Source organism: Acartia tonsa, chromosome 15 (assembly GCF_053477335.1).
Source record: "Acartia tonsa isolate MP-2025a chromosome 15, ASM5347733v1, whole genome shotgun sequence".
Classification (NCBI taxonomy): domain Eukaryota; kingdom Metazoa; phylum Arthropoda; class Copepoda; order Calanoida; family Acartiidae; genus Acartia; species Acartia tonsa.
The window spans coordinates 21,077,946-21,097,325 of NC_137274.1; the positions used below are offsets into that span (position 1 = coordinate 21,077,946).

General features: G+C 30.1%; 1 protein-coding gene across 1 annotated transcript; it reads left to right on the plus strand.

Annotated features, from left to right (window-relative positions):
- The first annotated feature begins 8,595 nt into the window (after nt 1–8,595).
- LOC145307351 (uncharacterized) lies at nt 8,596–12,205 on the plus strand. The gene is made up of 6 exons (XM_080149732.1): nt 8,596–9,548; nt 9,852–10,014; nt 11,051–11,223; nt 11,509–11,595; nt 11,836–11,892; nt 12,161–12,205. Exons 1-6 carry the CDS (start codon nt 8,661–8,663, stop codon nt 12,197–12,199), a joined length of 1,407 nt encoding a protein of 468 aa, XP_080005858.1. The 5' UTR covers nt 8,596–8,660; the 3' UTR covers nt 12,200–12,205.
- Nucleotides 12,206–19,380: the final 7,175 nt, after the last annotated feature.

The window sequence follows — 19,380 nt, forward strand, 5'->3', positions numbered from 1 at the left end:
GGAGCAAAATGAGAGGAAAGGCAAATATGCTAATCCCCCCTTCCCTGATTAACCCTTAACGGTCGGGGGTCCGGTTTTTTCAATTTTTCTCATTTTCTGTGTGTGAAAGATAAAGAGCCCATACTGCGTGACTTTTAAGTATGGGTATGACACATAACTGAGAGTTGGAATTTTTTGAATATCTCCATCCAGGATGCCAGCACACCTGACAGGGTCATCCAGGTATAGAGTAATTCAGGTTCCAGGCATGATCCTCCAGGTCTCCAGAAATCTTTGAAAGGCTCCTATGGCAATTTTTGACTTAGAGACGTCAAATTTTAAACTTAAGCTTTTCTAATATGTCTACATAACGTATTAAAATTTCATAAAGATCCACTGCCGTTTTCCCGCTGCCCCCTCCCCCCCCACAGCTAGGGGCCCGACTGTTAAGGGTTAAAGTTTATCAAAGATTCAATTACACATGAAACTAAAAAAAGGAATTATGCCAAAAATATTAACCCCTATATTAATTTGATACCAAAGTTATAATTTTTACAATAAAATTGGCTGGAGTTCTGGAACATCATTTAATCATTATCTGATCCTCTCCTCATGTCACTGAAATATAGATTAAAGGAACCCTGCAAGAAATACACCGCTTTAACTGATGAAAGACTGCCACAAGTAGACCCAATACCAAAAATTTAAAGCATTCAGCTTAAATTTAAAGCTTCAATATTAAATTACGTCATCTAGAAGCAAAATTAAGAGCTTATTTTTGTCAAAAACTTAGGCTGCCAGTAACTGATAACATTTTTACAAAAAATACACCCCTTCCCATAATCAAAATCTCTTTTAAAAATTTGGTTTAAATTAAATTTTAAATCATAGCAGGAAAAAATGAAACTAATGTAAGTAGTACAGATGCTCAGCTTTGATTGGTTGTTTAGCGGACTTAGCATGGACTCAGCCTTCTGATTGGCTGGAAATCATAAAGTCTGGCATTCTCACACTACAGTACTTTCAGAACAACACAAATTAAACTGAATTTTTTTTAATGATTTTGACTACAAAGAAGGGTGTTTTTATTTTGAAAATGTTATCAGTTACTGGCATCCAAAGTTTCTGCCAAAAATAAGCTAATATTTTGTTTTCTAGGCGACATATTTTAATAATGAAAATTTATTAATAGCAATGAAAAACTTTCAATATTTTCATTGTACTAAATATATCATTTTAAAATGTCTATGACTATCTATTGAAGCTGGAGGCTTCAAATTTTAGGTATTGGGTCTACTCATGGCAGTCTTTTAGTAGTAAGTTTCTTGCAGGGTTCCTTTAAGCATATATAATCATGTATCAAAATATTTGTATTATTTTGAACCCTCACTGAACAATTTTAGGCGGGGGTAATTTGGAATTGGGGTGGTTAAAATGGCGAAATTTTTTGCCCCCTCCCCAAAATTTTTACCCTGGGGATATGATTTGCTTGGGAAAGGGGTTATACCCCCCCTGAAATCTGTTGGGAGGGGTAAATAACCACCTGTAATCTGTTGGAAGGTGGGATTGGGGGATATTAACCACCATAATTTAATAATGTAAAAAAGTACCTACCAAATAATGGAGTACTATAAAACATTTAGTAGTATCTCAATCTTATTCATGAAAACACAATAATCAACTTACAAGTCCTGGTAAGGTTTTTAACTATTTTTGGGGAGGGTACCAAAACCCTGGCAGCCTGCCAAGATAAATTTCCCCTAGAACAAAGATTTATACAATGTGTTTAAAAAAAAAACTGTGTTTTCCAGTTTTGGGAATCAACCAGAAGGAGCATGAAAAAAAAAAATTTTGGTCCATATTCTTTGTAAAACTGTACATAACTTTTACTTAAGGTTTTTTTTTGATATCTCTAAAAATGCGGCTGTACTGATAGGTACATGTAGGGTAAAAATGCCTGATGCTAAAACTGTGATAACAATTATAATCAAATAACTCATTTATTTTGCAACATATAGGTTGTAAAGTGCAATATTAAAGAAATGAAAGGTTAAATCAATGTCCCCATTTTAAATTTTTTTACATATTTTCTTTTTTTCCTACATGTAAAAAGCTTTTTAGGTTCTTAAGAATGTACTTTTTTCTCTTTCTCTATGGCAAAGTCATTTTTAGTAAGGAAGCTCCTATAATACTGTGTGCATTGAAGAATAAAACAAGTAACTTTTTATTTCATTTCAATATCTTTTAAAATAAGAAGGTTATCATGATTCAAATTGTAGCTAAAAAGGCTTTTTCTTTAATTACTTGTTATGTGAGTTAATATGTCATACATCAATCAAAGGGGATTCGGAGATTAAAGGGGGAGGAGTGAGGAACGAACATGGGTTTTATTATAATACTAGCCAATTGAATCATAATTAAAGAAAGAACAAAGTTAATCATTTGTTCTGTAAAAATAAGCATTTTTACACTAAATTTTAAATGTTATTATTAGAATATTTCTTTGAGCATGCTATAATGTGGTTTTCAAGTCAAAAAAAGAATTTAGTTGAACAGTATAGCCCTATTGTTTTAAGAGATATTAAAAAAAAACCTTTTATAAAATTAATCCATATTTTTATAGAGAAAAAGAATATATAATTATTTTTTTCATACTCCTACTGGTTGTTTTCCAAAACCGGAAAACGCAGTTTTATTTGAAACACCCTGTATATTTTCTGAAATGTTTGTTTAAGTTGATTTATCTATTTCATGGAAGCTTCAAATGAATTTTGATTAAAAAAATTTTGTAATAATTTGGAAAATAATTTTCTTTGAATAGACATTATTTAGACAGACCCAGTGCTTTGTTTGCCATTAAAACTACAACATGTATTTCTTATCATAGTTCATATCTGTTTTAATCTGGTGGAACTTTTTAGTATTTGATGAAGAACATTCAAGCCTTTTCATAATGGGGGCGTGGGTGGTAAAAAATCTTAATAGTGGAAGTAAAAAGTAAAAGAAAAGCAAAGAATTTCTTTTATAATTATTTATTTGGGGGGTATTTACCACCTCCTAAATAGTTGGTGGCACCCCAAAGTTATGGGTAAATTTTATATTGAGGTGGAGGGGGGGTGTTAAAATAAAAAAGTTATATAAAATTTTGGGAGAGTAAACAACCCTTTACTAAATTTGTGAGATTTTTTATTTCTCTTTTGTTCTCTTCACTGCATTATTCCTCTTTATCTGTCTTATTTGATTTTTCATCCTTTCTCTGTGAGTCCTCTTCTTTTTTTAATAATTCACTAATTTCTCTATATCTAAATATATGGTCTTTCATTTTTTCTGAACATAATATCTGTTATATTACTGTCCGTCATCATACAAACTGCTGAAATGATTAGGGTATGAAATTACTCCTTCTCAAATTATTTAATCTTTTTTTTTCAGGTTTTTACGACACCAATTATAAGTTTCATAAAATGTATATATATATATTCTTCATAAACGTAAAAAATTAGAAGGCTTTTAAAAGTTTTCATAAAAATTTGCAAAGAAAATATTGTTTTAGATCAACTTTTAGCAGAATACTAAAAAAGAGTAATTAGTGAAAGATATAAATATAAGATATTGATAAATAATTCACATTTTCAGGAGAAACAGCTATACAACTTGTAAATAGTAAAAGGAGAGATATTCTGACCTTGATGTTATATCATGGGGCTCAAATTTCTGACATTGAAGGTAAGTGAATTCTTACAGTAAATTTTCTTTGATTATTTCACAAAAAGAAGATGATTCTAGGGAAATGATTGTGAAGATCTCTAGCAAATCATTACAATTTCTAGTTTCATTACCTGAAAACCTTGTTTTTATCTAAAATACAAATTTTTCAAATCTAATTGAAATATTTGTAATTTATGAGATCCTCTGTTTCCAAATAGTAAAAGATAGTTTTGAAATAGTTTAAAGTTTTTATGAAGAAATACAAAAATTCATTACCTAAGTTTTTAATGAATTTCATAAAAAGTGATAAAATATTTTTTTAAAGCTTAATCCATTTTTAAAGTTATTAATCAAATTTCTTAATTAAACAGATCAAAACATGATAATATTGTTCTATAGTATTGTAATTGTACCAACTTTTCATTTCTCTGGGGAATATTAGGCCTTGACAAGATTTTTTCCAATACTGGGCTGTCTCCTTCTTATTCTCCCAAGCTAGGTTGGCATCCTCCAGCTTCTTCTCTCTGCTTTTGTTTTGGTATCCTACTACCATTCATTCTCAGCACATGTCCCAGCCAGATCAAACACTTTTAATGTCTGGACAGTATGTTTTCATATTCTTCTAAGAATCTTATGAAAAACAATTAACTTTTTTATATCAGCAACATTAATCTTCCAGCATTCAGCACCATATAAAAGGACAGATTTGACATTCTATTTTACATCCTTAACCTTGTCCTTAGCTATCATCCATAGCACAGGAAGCATTACTGTGTCTGTTCCCATTTTGACATCTGCACTTTTTTTTGTGTATAAAACTTTTTAAATATGCAAATTTCTGTAAAGAAGATGTCTTAACTTTTTCTATCTTTATTTAAATAGTCGGTGTTTTTAGTATGTAGAAGATATATAATTTTTTAGACTTCTTATTTTTGAAGTAATTTAAGTTTTTTAAAAATAAAATAAAGTTTTAAGGTACTAAAATGCAACAAAAAAAGAAGAAAATTGCCATTATGAACAAAAATAGTAAGATCTTACAAATTTAATTTGACACCCTACATTTTTAATTCTGTTGAGTAGTTTCTGAAAAAAACTCTGTTTTTTTAAACCTTGGTGAATGAAAACTTTGAACGTGAATATATCCTAATGCAGGCATAAAAAATATGTCTTTATATATACAACCTTTAGAATGAGAAAATAATACGAATCCATTGTAAGCAAAATTGAAAAAATTTACAAGTTATGATAACAAAAATTATATGAAAATTGTTTAAAACGTATGAATCATGAATGGCCCTTACAATCAGCTCGTCAAAATAAGGTGGAAGGGTTATTTGACTTAAAAGACCATTGAAACAAGAGGAAAATAACAAAAGTAAAACTAACTCAGATCATATTGTTTTTAAAAATTATTCAATTATATTTAATCTACATAAAATTGCAATTGTAGATGGTAAAAAAGAGATATCTTTTCAGAGAAAACTTTTATTAATTACCATATTGTTATTCTCTTTTATGCAATAAAAATGTGAAAAATATTTAAAAACTGAGATTTCAAACTAAAATACCCTAATATGACACCAAAATTTGTAGCTGTCTAAATACAGAATCTACCTGTAATTTATTAGGAGTAATGATTTTTATAAATCTTATTACAACTTTAACCATGAACTACAAAAAAGAGTAACAAAATGTTAAGAAATAATCATGTTTAAGAAATTAAATGAATATTGTGATTTTTTAGAGTAGATAACAAACAGTAGAATCATAAATATACAAAATATAAATTCCACAATACTGTATAGTTCAGTAATACTCTATGATAGTTGCTCTTCAGTAAATAAGGTTTTTTAAAAATCTTACACACTGCTAGTTCTTTCTCACTGCATTAAAGTTTTGACATTTGAGAGCTATTTTTAAGAGGGCAGAAAATACTAAATCAAGGAGCATAAATTATTTCGACTGCATCTATGTTTGGAAAAGTACAGTGATATTTAATTGTGTGTTAAATGCACAAAATTACATGACTTTTCTCTTAGTACTGATTCAAACTAAAAAATTTAAATTCATTTCAACTTTTAAAACTTCAATAATTATAATACTGGTAGAAATTGTTTAAAATTAGTGTATTTTAGAAAAATATTTTGTTTTTAATCCTGATATAAAAGTAGCTATTTGCTGGACCCATATAGTTCTCCTTTACAGTGTAGCTTCTTGTAGGTACATGGGAGGGTTACAACTATAATGGGAGAGAGAACCTTCACCCTCATAAGAGAAATCACCCCCAATCCTTCCTTAAAGCGACCTTAGGGGCTTTTTACTAGGATTGTAGAATGTAGATGCTAGTTTTAAAGTGCACATGAATTTGCAATAAGTTTATTTCAATTTATAGGTATAAGACAATTAAAGAGAAATCTGTGCATATATTGCCTTAAAAGATGACAAATATTTAATTAAATCAAAAAGATTTTTAAAACTTTTTGTTGGTAAACTGAATAGTAAATGCATTAATAAGAACAAATGCACTGACTTGTGAAGAACTGAAGTCAAAATTAATAAAGAATTTGTAGCTTATTAAAATGGCATAACAATGCATATCAATATAAACTATTTAAAGAAAAAAAACAAATTCTGCATTTATGTAAAAAAATATAACAAATTCAAAAAAATTTCTTGTAAATCTCCCTTACAGATTGGGAGGGGGGGGGCATATTGAACCCCCCCCTCTAGTTTTTTCAATGTCATTTTTTTTGTAGGTAAGATAGAAAGTTGTGACTTCATGACTTTTAAAGTTTAGTAATTATACGTTGGCAAGAGTTGATCTTATAAGGATATCTGGTCTGTGTCGGTTGTGGCGTCGGGTCAAAGTCGGTTAGGTGGCACCAAATTTAGAAAAAATTCTAAATAAATCTTTCTTTCTTCATTATGACTTTTGTGTTTAAGAAAGAGACCTAAATTTTTTTTATGAATACTGGGATATGAGGACCACTCCTTGACCGATTTCTGACCGATTTTCTATTTCCTACCTGTAATTTTGCTGTTTTTAAGCTGCCAGCTGCCTAATTTCAAAACAGCTCTAGACCAACCAAATTTTTATGTAGTCTTTTATTGTGATCAGAAACAGATAAAAATATTAATTGGCGCCGCCAACCGCCTTTTTACCGACGTAACCGCCGTTTTTCGGCGATGGTCAGAAAAAGTTATTTTTTTATAAAAAAAAAGTTCGTCCTAAAATTTGGTGATCCTAGCTTTAAAATTGGCCGCTCTACGGCTGTTTTAATATTTATCGGCTGACTGCTAAAAAGCGGCTAAAGAGCGGTCTGACTGCTATGACTAGAAAAAGTAATTTTCTCTAAAAATACACATGAACCATCAGAAAAAAATTGTATGTCTCTAACTGTAACAGGAGCTGAGATAGAGGGGGGATCAATATGACCCCTCCACCCCAATTAAGGTGGAAATTGGGGCCCTAGCTGTAAGGGTTAAAAGACTTAATTTTGATCTTAAAACTAAAAGCCTAACTCTATATAGGAGTGAGTGTGTTAAGTTTGGTGTAATGTGTGGGCCTGTGGGGGGGAGTGGGGTGTTGTGGGGGCGGTTGTGAGTGTGTGTGATGAAAGAATGTTTGAGATGAAAGAAGAGACATTTCTAACTAAAATCACTCAATTTATGGTTGAAAAAAAATATAGTTTGTATTGTTGCATAATATTACTTTTAAATTTTGCTTTTAAAACATGTTTCTTTAGTCATCATACTTATATTTATATTTATTTTCAAACCAAGTTTAAAAACAAATTTTACAAATTATTACAATTATTACAATTACATTATTGTAGTGTATCAATTTTGTTGCTTATTTTCCCTAAGTCTTTTTAGTGCAAAGGTTTTAGCATCAAAATCCTGTGAAATTGAACTTTAAATTAAATGAAATTAATGGAATTTAAAGGCATAATTCTTTGAAAATAATAACTTAAAACATAGGAAAAGGTGATTAAAAATGCATTTTGAAAAATTGTTTCATGATCTCTTTAATATTATTTTTCTTAGGAAATTATACAAAGAACCTTACAGAGGAAGATATAATGAAGATACTAAGAAGAAATCCTGCAGAGAAAACACAAATTATTTCATTTATTGTTCAACACATCCAAGCATGTGCCAAGTATAACCAACAATTTTTACAAGAATTGATTGGGATAATTCAACAGAAAAGAGATGAAATTGGGCTCACATTTCAAGATGTATTCCAAATATTTCATACACATGAAGACCTTGATGGAATGAGAATATCCTGTTTAAATGTAGCTATTCTTAATAAGAATAAAAAATTAGCATTAGATATGCTTGAGTGTGAAAAAATTCTTCATGGCCAAGACACTGAATCAGTCCTTCAGTGTCTCAGAGAAAATACTCAAGATGATCCCTTAAAGCTGGAACTAGTTGACAAAATAAGAGGAGAATCCACTGGTAAATGTAATAACACAATTGAAGCAGTCAAAGAAAAATTGTCATGTTGCTCAAACAAAGATGGACAGAATGACACCTCTGAGAAAAGCTGTTTTGAGATTATGAAGATTGTGTTTTCAGTTATCTTTCAGACAATGCTTGTCTCAATCTTGCCCTATTTGTGGGACCTCTTTTCAGATTTCCAGTTGTATATGGCCTTTAAAGACTACAATTCTTCAAATTCAAAGGAAGATATGGAATTATGGTGTAACAACTCTGTTGGTTCTATGGATTTAACTAAGGAATATGATATTGCTTCTTGGTTGACTCTCTCCATTTTGATTCTGAATGGAATAATGTATGCTATTGGAATGGTTTTAGTTCCCACCACTCATGTTGACAACCTTATTGCAAAGGTTAATTCCTATATAATATTATATTTTGATAGAAAAACAACCAGGTTAATTACTGCTTTCCTCTACATCCTGAAATATCTGGCAAAACTTCTATGGCCTATATTTCTACTGATGTCCTATCAACTTGAAAATGAATTAACAACCACTCCAACTAGGACAATCCAGACTAAATTCAAGACAGAAATCTTATGGAATATGGTGAAGGTGTTGGAGACGTCATTTGAAAATATAATTCAACTGACCATCCAACTTTGGGTTCTCCTTCCAATATTTGGTTGCATCTCTCAGAAATCATGGACAGATCTATTCTCTGCTGGCCTCAATGGAGTGTGGAGTATTATTAGTTTTGGAAGCTATGAATCAAACTCAGATGTGGAAACTTCTCTTGGAAAGATATTATTCACTGTGGTCATGCTAAGTTTAGGTCATGCCATGAAGAAACTTGAAAAGCCAGGACTTGGATTATTGAAAAAAATGAAGCTACTTGTTCTACTATTCCCCAGTGTTATGTTGCAGGTTGTTGCTAGAATATTAGTCATACAAAATTTGATGCTTATGACTGTTCCTGGCTGGTACAAATATACTTGTTTCCTGTTATTTCACTTTCTATGTTTAATCACAGTAAAAGTTATATTTGAGTCACGAAGAAAAGATATGAAAGAGACAACAATGAACAGACAGAATATTTGGACTCTGGAATGGCTACAGAACCAAGTAAAAACACATAAGAGGAAGATTAAGATTATCATCAGCTGCTTATGTTCAAGTTTCCTTCAAGTAGATATTCATTACAACTCATCCACACTACATCTTCCAAAATACAAATTTTTATCAACCAGCTTTTTCTATATGTTGATATTCATAGAAAACTTTACTCTGACAGTGTTACCTTTCATTGCACCTACCTTGTTTCCACCCCAAGATGAATTCAACCACAGCTCCTTCACCTCAGCAGCCATCTTTGTTAATCTGTCCTGGATTGTTGTTGTCTTGATAGAGGTAAAACATGTATACAAAAACTTGCATTGATTTATTATCAATAATACAATTTTCCCTTAGATTCATTATCATTCATAAATTTTTCCCTTAGATTTTTAAAAACCTTTCTGAGAAGTTAATAATGAGTTATCTACTAGATTAAAAAGTAATAAAAAGGATCAAAGAGTTAAAAAGGTTTAAACCAACAAAGTATAAATAATATGAACATTTCATAAAATTAGTTCATAATCTCATATTTTTTAAAATCATTACCAATAGTTAATATGATAAATATTGTGACAATAAGTAATTGAAAATGTTTAGGTTTTGTACTATTCAAAATTGCATGTCTGGCATGAAATTAATGGGCCTGTAAAAACTGAAGACAAGTGTGAGTTCTCATTCCTGTCAAGACTAGTTTGTTATGACAGAATGCAGAAAATTACAATATCAGGATGTAGAATGCCTGAATTTGAAGATTACTCAGGTTAGATCAGATTGGAAAGTGTTATAATATTTTTTTTTAAGCGAAGCTTTTCTATAATTAGGGTCGGTCCGTCCGTACGTCCGTCCGAGATAGTTAGCTTTTATTCCTTAATTTAGGCATGTTAGAATTGTCCTATCGATTTTAAACTTTGCATGGTGATTCCTTTAGTAGTTAGTTACGATTTAGAAAGCGTAGCAACTCTATAATGGTTACCAGAATGTCCGTACGTCCATTTTAAACATGTTGATTTTTTTTCTTTTTTAACATCAAATTTCCATGTGATCTAATCATCCAATTGATCTGATTTTTGTTATATTGATTCCTGGGACAACAAAGTATAATGTTATAAGCGAAGCAACTCTATAATCAAGTCCTAAAAGTAAGTATGTCCATAAACATTATCCTGTTTCAAGCAGTATTTCATCAAATTTGTCTACAATTTTGCTTCGATTCTTATATATTTTTATTCTGATTATTCAGTTCTCACACTATATAATTGTTAATGTTCGTTTGTCCTACCGTTTCAGTGCTTCGCTTTTATGGATGTTGTCATCCTTGTTATGATAGTGGGAGGGGGATGGGAGAGGTTAGTTAATCTACTTAGTGCTTTGCAGAAAATCATTTTAAATTTTAAATACTTTTGTCTAACAGATTACTTCTTTCTAAAATCCTACATTAAAAAACTAGCGGCTTTGCCCCTTTGAGGCCTCTAGGGGCACTTGAAGGGGGAAGTTGAATTAACAACACATTTGTTTTAAATTTAGATTTAAAAAAAAAAATTTAAAAATTTTTTTTTGGGGGGGGGAACGGAGGGGGGGGTTACAGGGGCTATTTATCTTGTGAAGGCTGAGGTACTCTTTCACAAAATAGTTATAAACCTTCCTGGGACCTATGAGAAGCTACTCTGTTAAGAAGAACCTGATCGGTTCAGTGGTTAGCAAGATCTTTTGGTACAAACATAGACAGATAGACGGATAGACATCATTCTACTTTGTATTATAAATACTTTTAAATACTGATAATATATTCTAAATAGGAATAACTCTGGAAAATACTTTGTATGGAAGACCCCTTGAAGAAGTAGAGAAGGAGTTTGACAATTTCAAGTTTATTCATTCCAAAGTTGATGGAACCCAACCCATGGATGACTTGAAGTCAGGACCAGAACAAACTGAAAACATGGATGAAAATGAGAAATTGTTGAAAAAAGTAAATAAACCCTTTATTTAAAAATAAAATTATTAGGAAACGTCTTTAAAAAGTCATATTTTTTTGCTTTGTACCTGAATGACCCAGCCAGGATGGTGATATTAAAATTCTCATTAAAATGTGTATAATAATCCAATTCAAAAAGTTATTACTCTAGAGCTCTCTATCTTTAACAAACATAAAATGAAACAGAAAAAAACAGTTTGGTAATGTTTTTTACTCTCCCCTCCCACTCTCCAACAAAACCTATCTTAATACAAATATTAATTCTATTTCTTACTTTAGAGTGAAGAAGATGAAATTATTCCAAGTTCCAGAGAAATGATTTCAAGTCATGAAAGGATCTCTGCTGATCTTGACAATGAAAAAGAGGTAAGATTTATCTTTCTGTTGACTTAAGGCTTTTGAATGATATATTTACTTACCAGTTATTCAGAGAAAAAAATTCTTTACACAAATAAAATTGTACATAAAAAAACTGTAACATTCCTCAAGCTTTAAATTTTATTTTTTTGTAACAAATGTTAGAAATTGTTTATTTAGGTCAATAAAAGGCCAATGAAAAAGTCACCTGGTTAAAATTATGGAAAATAAGAGTAAACTTTTATTCAGGGAGAAGACTTGATTGTTGTAGTTGAAGAAATCCCAATGCAAATTATGACAACTCAGGTTCGTATAATTTCAAGAATATCAAAGCTACTTTTCCTTCAACTACGGTCAGTGTTAACATATCACAGTTTCCAATATTCCACAACATGCATGCAATTTCTGAATAATAACTCCCAATCATAATTTCGGAATTCTATTTTTACCGTTTCAATATGATTTATGAACAGATTACAAAACTATTAAATAAAAAAGATATTTGTTTACAACAACACAAATATATAAATTTTGAAATGTTAAAAAAGATTTTTAGAGATTTTGTTTTGTTTAGGCTATTGTTGAACCAACTCATGAGAGCAGTGTGTGTTGAAAAAATACTTCATTTAAAGTAAGTCTCTATTTCTCAGCTGTGCCTTCTACATAACTTTATAACTTTATGATATTATAAACTCAATATTTGTAGATAGATCTATAATTAAATGAAGAAAATTATTTTTTATCTCAGAATATTTTTTTTATACAACTTAAAAATCTGAATCAAATCTGTTTTTCATGATTTAGTAAATATTTTACTTTCAGGTATTTGATTGATTTTGGAAGTTGGATGGATATATAAAAATAGGTATTTTAGCATACACAGTAAATTCAAATTCAAAATTATTAAATTCTTCTTTTATCTTTTGACATTATCTTGTCCAACTTAATTTTTAACCTTTTTTTTTACTAAATTGAAAGTTTATTACTTCTGCCCTGTGTCTTATCTTATATATTTCCAGTAAAGCAACCTTTAACCTCAGCCAAAGCACAAAACCCTTTTAATATTCTATTCTTTTTTTGAAAGTCATATCTGACATACAATAGCCATTTTGATCATAGTTTTCATGAATAAAGTGAGGGGGGATTAAGATGCTTTACTTGCAAATTAAGAGATTTTGTCCAGATTTAGTTATTCTAAAAATACTGATAACCATTCAAAATCTAGATATAAATGAATTACTTAACACTTTCTTTATTTAATTGATTAATTAAAAATTACTTTGTTTGTCTGTGTTGCTAATATAATCAAAGATATTAAAAATCAAAAATGATTTTCAAATGACAAAGAAAGATAATTAAAAAATAACCTTTTCTATTTATTTAAAGAGATTTTTAAAAGCATTACTAAAAGTAGCAATATTTATTAAAATTTAAATAAATATATTTTAGCAAGAGACAAATATTTCAATATTTTATGATATGTAGTGTGCTTATTATCCTTTTGTTTAATTTCTTATATTGAATTATTGTATAGTTTATTGTTTAAACTCTTGGGCCTGTAAAATTTTTACTCATTTCTTAGTTTTTTTTGTAAAAACATTTTTAAAAACTTTACATCAATATGAGTAGCTTCAAAATGTAAAAATCTATTAATGATAAGTTGAAAAACATTCTAACATTCAATTTGAAAATTCTTATAATAAGATAGAAAATCAAATATAGATGCATGTTACTACCACTAGCTTTATCTTTCATAAATTATTTTTCAGGCTCAAGGTACAATAATCTAAATCTAGAATTTTATGAACAGGATAAATCCTTTTCTGAAAGTTTTTTTTTTGTATGTTGTGTAAGATCTCAAAAATTGATTGTAAAACATTTTTTTTAATTTGAAATTCTACAGGGAAGGTTTTAGACTATTAAGCTATTAAAGAGTTGGGCTTCATTCAATAAAAGTAATATGTTTATTCTTATAATAAAAAGGGGGGAGGGTTGGAAACTGCCCCAATAACTGAAGGGGGGAGGCCACTAGCAATATGATATTAGTTAAAAATTTATTTGTATTTTTATTCAGTAAGAATTTGAGTTTTTTCTATCTTCATTCAAGCTTATTAATTTTTTAAAATTTATTTTTGTTTCATAAAAAAATATCTTCAGGTTTAGTGTTCATTACAAATGCAATTGAACAATTTTTTAACCAGCAAATTAAGCAATTGTACATGGGATAAAATTTTTTGTAACCTGCAAGGTGTGTTCAATAAAGCTTAGCATCATCTAAATGTCCCAAGTTTTCTTTAAATATCTCTTTGTTTTGGATTTGCAAAAAAAAAGAAAAACAGATTTTGTTTCTACTTTGTACATGTAATTGAATTTAAATTTTGTCTGCTTTTATTTTGACTTTAAGTGTTATGACAGTATACAGCATTGCTTTAAAATATAATATTTTTGTAAAGTAAAAAATAGATAAAACTATTTCTTAACTAAAGTTTATAAAAAATTGGGTATAGTCTCTTTTGTGGCAACGCCTCTTAAGGGGGGTTTCATTGTATTTTCACATTAGTTTTTATAGGTTATTTATTTATAGGGTTAGAGCCTCCACAGAGGCTAGAAATAGGGGAAAAGCTACTGTGAAAATACAACGAAACGCCCCTTAAGAGGCATTGCCACGGAAGGGACTATACCCCAAAAATTTTATGGTTTGCAGTAATAGTCCACAGAAACATATATAAAAACATGAATTTCATCCCACCATTTTGTTCTACAGCTATTAGGGCTAACAATATGAATAGACTTGCATATTATATTATTTATGTATTTTTTGAGCTTGGCATTTCTTAATTATTGTCATTCTAGTTATTTGCTTATTTCTATGTTTTATATTGTATGATTATTGTGTATGATGATATGCTATAGAAAGATAACAAAAAAGGCTTTCATTTAAATGTTGCTAAAAAGTTATTTTATGTATTTGTTACAAATTATTTATAAAACTTTAACTTTCAAATTATTTTTTTAATCGAATGAGAATTTATTTTAAACATCAAGTTTAGAAATAAAATCCTGTAACAATAATTTGAAAAAGTGCTTCTAGAAATTGTCCAAATTCAAATAATTAATTACTATATCATGGCCCTGATAATTCAACATAATTTTTTTTCTCAATTATCTATAACAGCATACTAGAAATATTTAATGTGAAAAATGTTGTCATTTTTGTCAAACTAACATACAGCCAATTAAAAAATGTTTTGTCTTCCCTTTTCAAGTTTCAAAAATTTACTTTTAGAAATTGTCCAAATTTAAATTAGAATGATTAATTACTATATCTTGGCCCTGATAATTTAACATAATTCAATTTTATCTTCAACAATGAAATGTTTAAAACCATACTAGAAATATTTAATATGATATCAAGAGCAAACTAACATACAGCCAATTAAATTGTTTTTTTGTCTTCCTTTTCATTAAAAGAATTTTAAAAGAATAATCAATGAAATTTTAAATTTTTCTGAAATGATTTTTTTTTAATTAATAGACCTATAATTTAACAAAAGGACATTAACTTTAATACAAATGTTGAAAATTTTGGGTGTAGTTTCATGGCATTACACCTTAAGGGGCGATTCTTCATATTTTTCACAGTAGGTTTTCTCCTATTTCTGGCCCTTGCGGGGCCAATTGCCTAACCCTGTGTGGCAATCACCAATATAACCTAACATAAAATAACCTGTTAAAGCCATTTTAAAAATACAACGAATCGCCCCTTAAGGGGCGTTACCACAAAAGGGACTATTCCCAAAACTTTAAATTGATATAACTATTAATTATAATGTTTAGTATGTAAATGTTATATTTAGTAATTAGTATCCAAATCAACTTTTATATCTATTAAATGGATGAAATATATTTTTTTTAAATTTCACAATAATCATAGTTTAAAAGATAGATTTGAATACTTATTACCAATATTATGATTTGATTTTTGTACAAAGCAAGCCTGTAGGATATTCAGATATTTCAGTCATAAAATAATTTTTCCTTTAAATATTTTATAAAGTTTTTCACTTGTTTAAAACAAAGTCAGGTAATGTTGTGACATCACCTCTTAAGGGGTGTTTTATCATTTTTTTCACAGCTTTTCTCCTATTTCTAGCCCCTACGACGCAATCATTTACCCAAACTTAATAACCTATCAAAAGCTTCTGTGAAAATATGACAAAATGCCCCTTAGAAGGCGCTGTCACAAACCACCAAAAAATCGTATTGGTTTAGAAACTTCATATTTTCCATAAAAAGATATTAAAATTTTGTAATTAATTCAACTAGTTGTATTTTTGGAAAAACAACTGAGCTGTATCTTTAAATCATTTTAGTGGTGAGCCAGATCAGGTTGAGCCGAATTTCAGCCAATCACAGCGCAACATTTCATAAAATGCTGTGCTCTCATTGGTGGAAAGTTGGCTCACCCCGATCTGGCTCACCACTAAAATGATTTAAAGATCCAGCTCTGGATATTACCACAGGCATGCTTTACTGACCCGGAATTGATTGATATAATGTTTAAGGATAATGATTTGGCCACAATTAGTAATTTAGGAATTATTAATTGTTCTTTGTATTTTATATTTTTTTGAATAAAGTTGTTTGCACTATAGAGTTGTTTTTATTTTCATATTCTCATTTTTTTAAATCAAAGCTTTTCTATAATTAGGGTTCAGTCGGTTAGCTCTTCTTGTTTTGGCATGTTAGAATTGTCCTATTGATTTCAAACTTTTCATGGTGATTCCTGTAGTAGTTAGGAACGATTTAGAAAGTAAATAATCGTTACCAGACTGTCCGCAGGTTGATTTCAAATATTCAAAATATTATAATTCAATTGATCTAACTTTTAGAATACGGATTCCTATGACAACAAAGAAAATGTTGAAAGCAAAGTATCTCTATAATCAAGTCCTAAAAATGTAAATATGTCGGTAAGCATTATCCTGTATTTAAGCAGTTTTTCATCAATTTTGTTTCAACTTTTATACTTTTATATTCTCATTTTTTTTCGTTCTGATACTCTAGAATCTACAAGTGTTAATGTTGGTTTGTCCAACTGTTTCAGAGCTTTTCTTTTATGGGTATTGTCATCCTTGTTTTATGTTTTTATATAGTTTAATATGCATACTTTTACAATTAGAGGAGTGTTGTAATAACATTTCTAAGATTATTTTAAGTCTTTCTTTATAAGATAATAAGGGCTACGCCCCTAGAGGCCTCTATGGGTATAGTGATGCAGGTTGTCTTTGACCCCACCCCAACAGTTTTATATTTTTTATAGGATGTTAATTAAAAATTTTGGATACTAGTGAAATGTCCCTCCCTAGAAAAAAAATACTGGCCTACCACTGGTCAATTAAAATTTATATTGGTCTGCCATTGGTCATTTGTCTGTTTATCAGCCAATTATTGGTCATTTGTATTGTATGACGTCATATTTTTTTAGGCACTATAAACACAGGGTTCTAAAGGGATAAGACAATTGCCGATAAATTAATGTACATCCCCAATGATTACACACAAAATTGTCAAATATGTTGATGATTACATTCATTGGTTGAAATGTTTGGACACTCAACTTAATGAGCCAATTAATAAAAAATTCATTAAAAGTCCTCAAGTTGTTAAGCAAAAAATAAAAAAAATACGTTATTTTAAAACTTTGGGGACAAGTGTAATAAACAGCCCAATGTTCCCTCCCTCCTTGCAATAAACTGCATCTTCAGCCTAGTTGTGGTTAATACTTATTATAATGTGCCTTATTACGATATAGCGAGGCACTAACCCTGCATGGTCTATGCCCATTGCCCACGGTGCTCTAACCTTGTAATAAACAAACAGACGAAAACCCAGCCACAATCCCCTATTTGGGAAGAAGGTTTTAAATGCTTGAATAGGTACTTTAAAGCAGACGTCTATTTTTAAAAGCGAAGTATTTCTATAATTAGGGTAGGTCTGTCCGTAACAGTTGGCTCTTTTTGTTGATTTAAGCAAATTAGAATTGTTCTCTCGATTTCAAACTTTGCATGCTGATTCCCATAACAGTACGACTTAAAAAGTGTAATAACTCTATAATCGTTACCAGAAACCGTGCGTACATTTCAAACAAGCAGATTTTTTTTACTTTTTTGACAACAAATTTTTGTGTGTTAAATTAATCTGATTTTTTTAAATATCCTTCTTGTTACAACAAGGTACAATGTTATAAGCGAAGCATTTCTATAATCAAGTCCTAAAAACTTCAGTATGTCCTTAAACAGTATTGCGTATTTAATCAGTTTTGCAACAAATATTACTTATTGATACTCTACAAGTCCTGACACTCTAGAAGTCCTTTCATTTTTGAGCTTCGCTTTTATGGATGTTGTCATCCTTGTTTAATAATATTTTACCTATTTTAAAATGTAAAGATAACCAAGCTACCCAAGAAATATCTAATAAATTATTCAGTGAAACAAATTATTTGATTACAAAATAAACTTTTATATTTAAAGATATCAAAATTATTTTAAAATAAAATTCAAAGATTTTTCAAAAAATTTTGGACGATTTTTCAAAATAAAATTAATATTTCTAATTTGAAAAAATATAAAACTAACAAGATGTCTTTTTGTACTGTCTGTGTGTCTGTTTGTACTGAAGTATCTCGCTAACCGATATGGTTCACTTTAACAATGTAGCTTCTCGTCCCCAAAATAATGTTTTCTTATTAATTGGCTAGACAATTTTGGGGAATTATAATGAATATTAATTGGTTTGTTTATCTAATGTATATCAATCGGTCATTGTCTTATCCTTTTAGATCCCTTAAATCAAGTCAATAGGACCTGAGTCGCAAAAACAACTTGTATTAATGTGGGTTTTTAGGGGCTTAACCCCCCCCCCCACCCCCTTAATTATAAAATTTCATCCCAATATTTTAGGGGATAAACCTGCACCCGCGCCGCATTAAACTGCCATCCACAGCCGGCAACAGCTGCGACCATCCTTAGCCATTGCCATCCGCAGCGACCCCTAGCCGCTTATTCATTAATAGCTTACTGCCCTAATTATCAGAGAGAGATGGGACAATGGGCTATTAATTACACTAATCCCCACAGTTATAATAACGTTTTTCTCATAAAATTTAAAATTCATTAAGTTTAGTGTTCCAACGTTTCAACTTTCAACCACTAATTTTTAATGTCTGAAGACGATGGATGTACATCAGTTTCTCGGCCATTGTCTTATCCCTTTAGATCCCTGTTCTTTATGGACACAATCGTACTCTTTAAAGTTAAAATATGCATTTTTAATTTTGCCTTAAAATTTAAGTTTTTGTGTTAAATATTTTTCCGCTTATCTCTAAAAGTAAACATTATAATTCCAGGGACATACAGATAGGGAAATTTATAATTAATAAAGAAACAGCTTATAGTGCCTAATAATAAACTACGTCATACAATACAAATGACCAATGATAACAGCGGGGGGGGGGGGGGGTGATGGTGACGCTTCGGCTACAAGTCCTCTCCACGTCACCTTTGAACCAACACCAACCAACCCTTTGATTGCTCGACCTTTGTCTGAGAAGTCCTAACTGTGCATGGTAATGAGATGCGCCTGTTTTGGGCCAAAGCATTCCCTTTACTCTAACTATTTATGTCGCGCATCTGACTTAACAACCATTTTTTAACATCTTTAGTTATGACGCAGGGTCGTGCCGAGATTCGAACCTATGACCTTCCCGACGACGAGTGGATGCGCTACGTG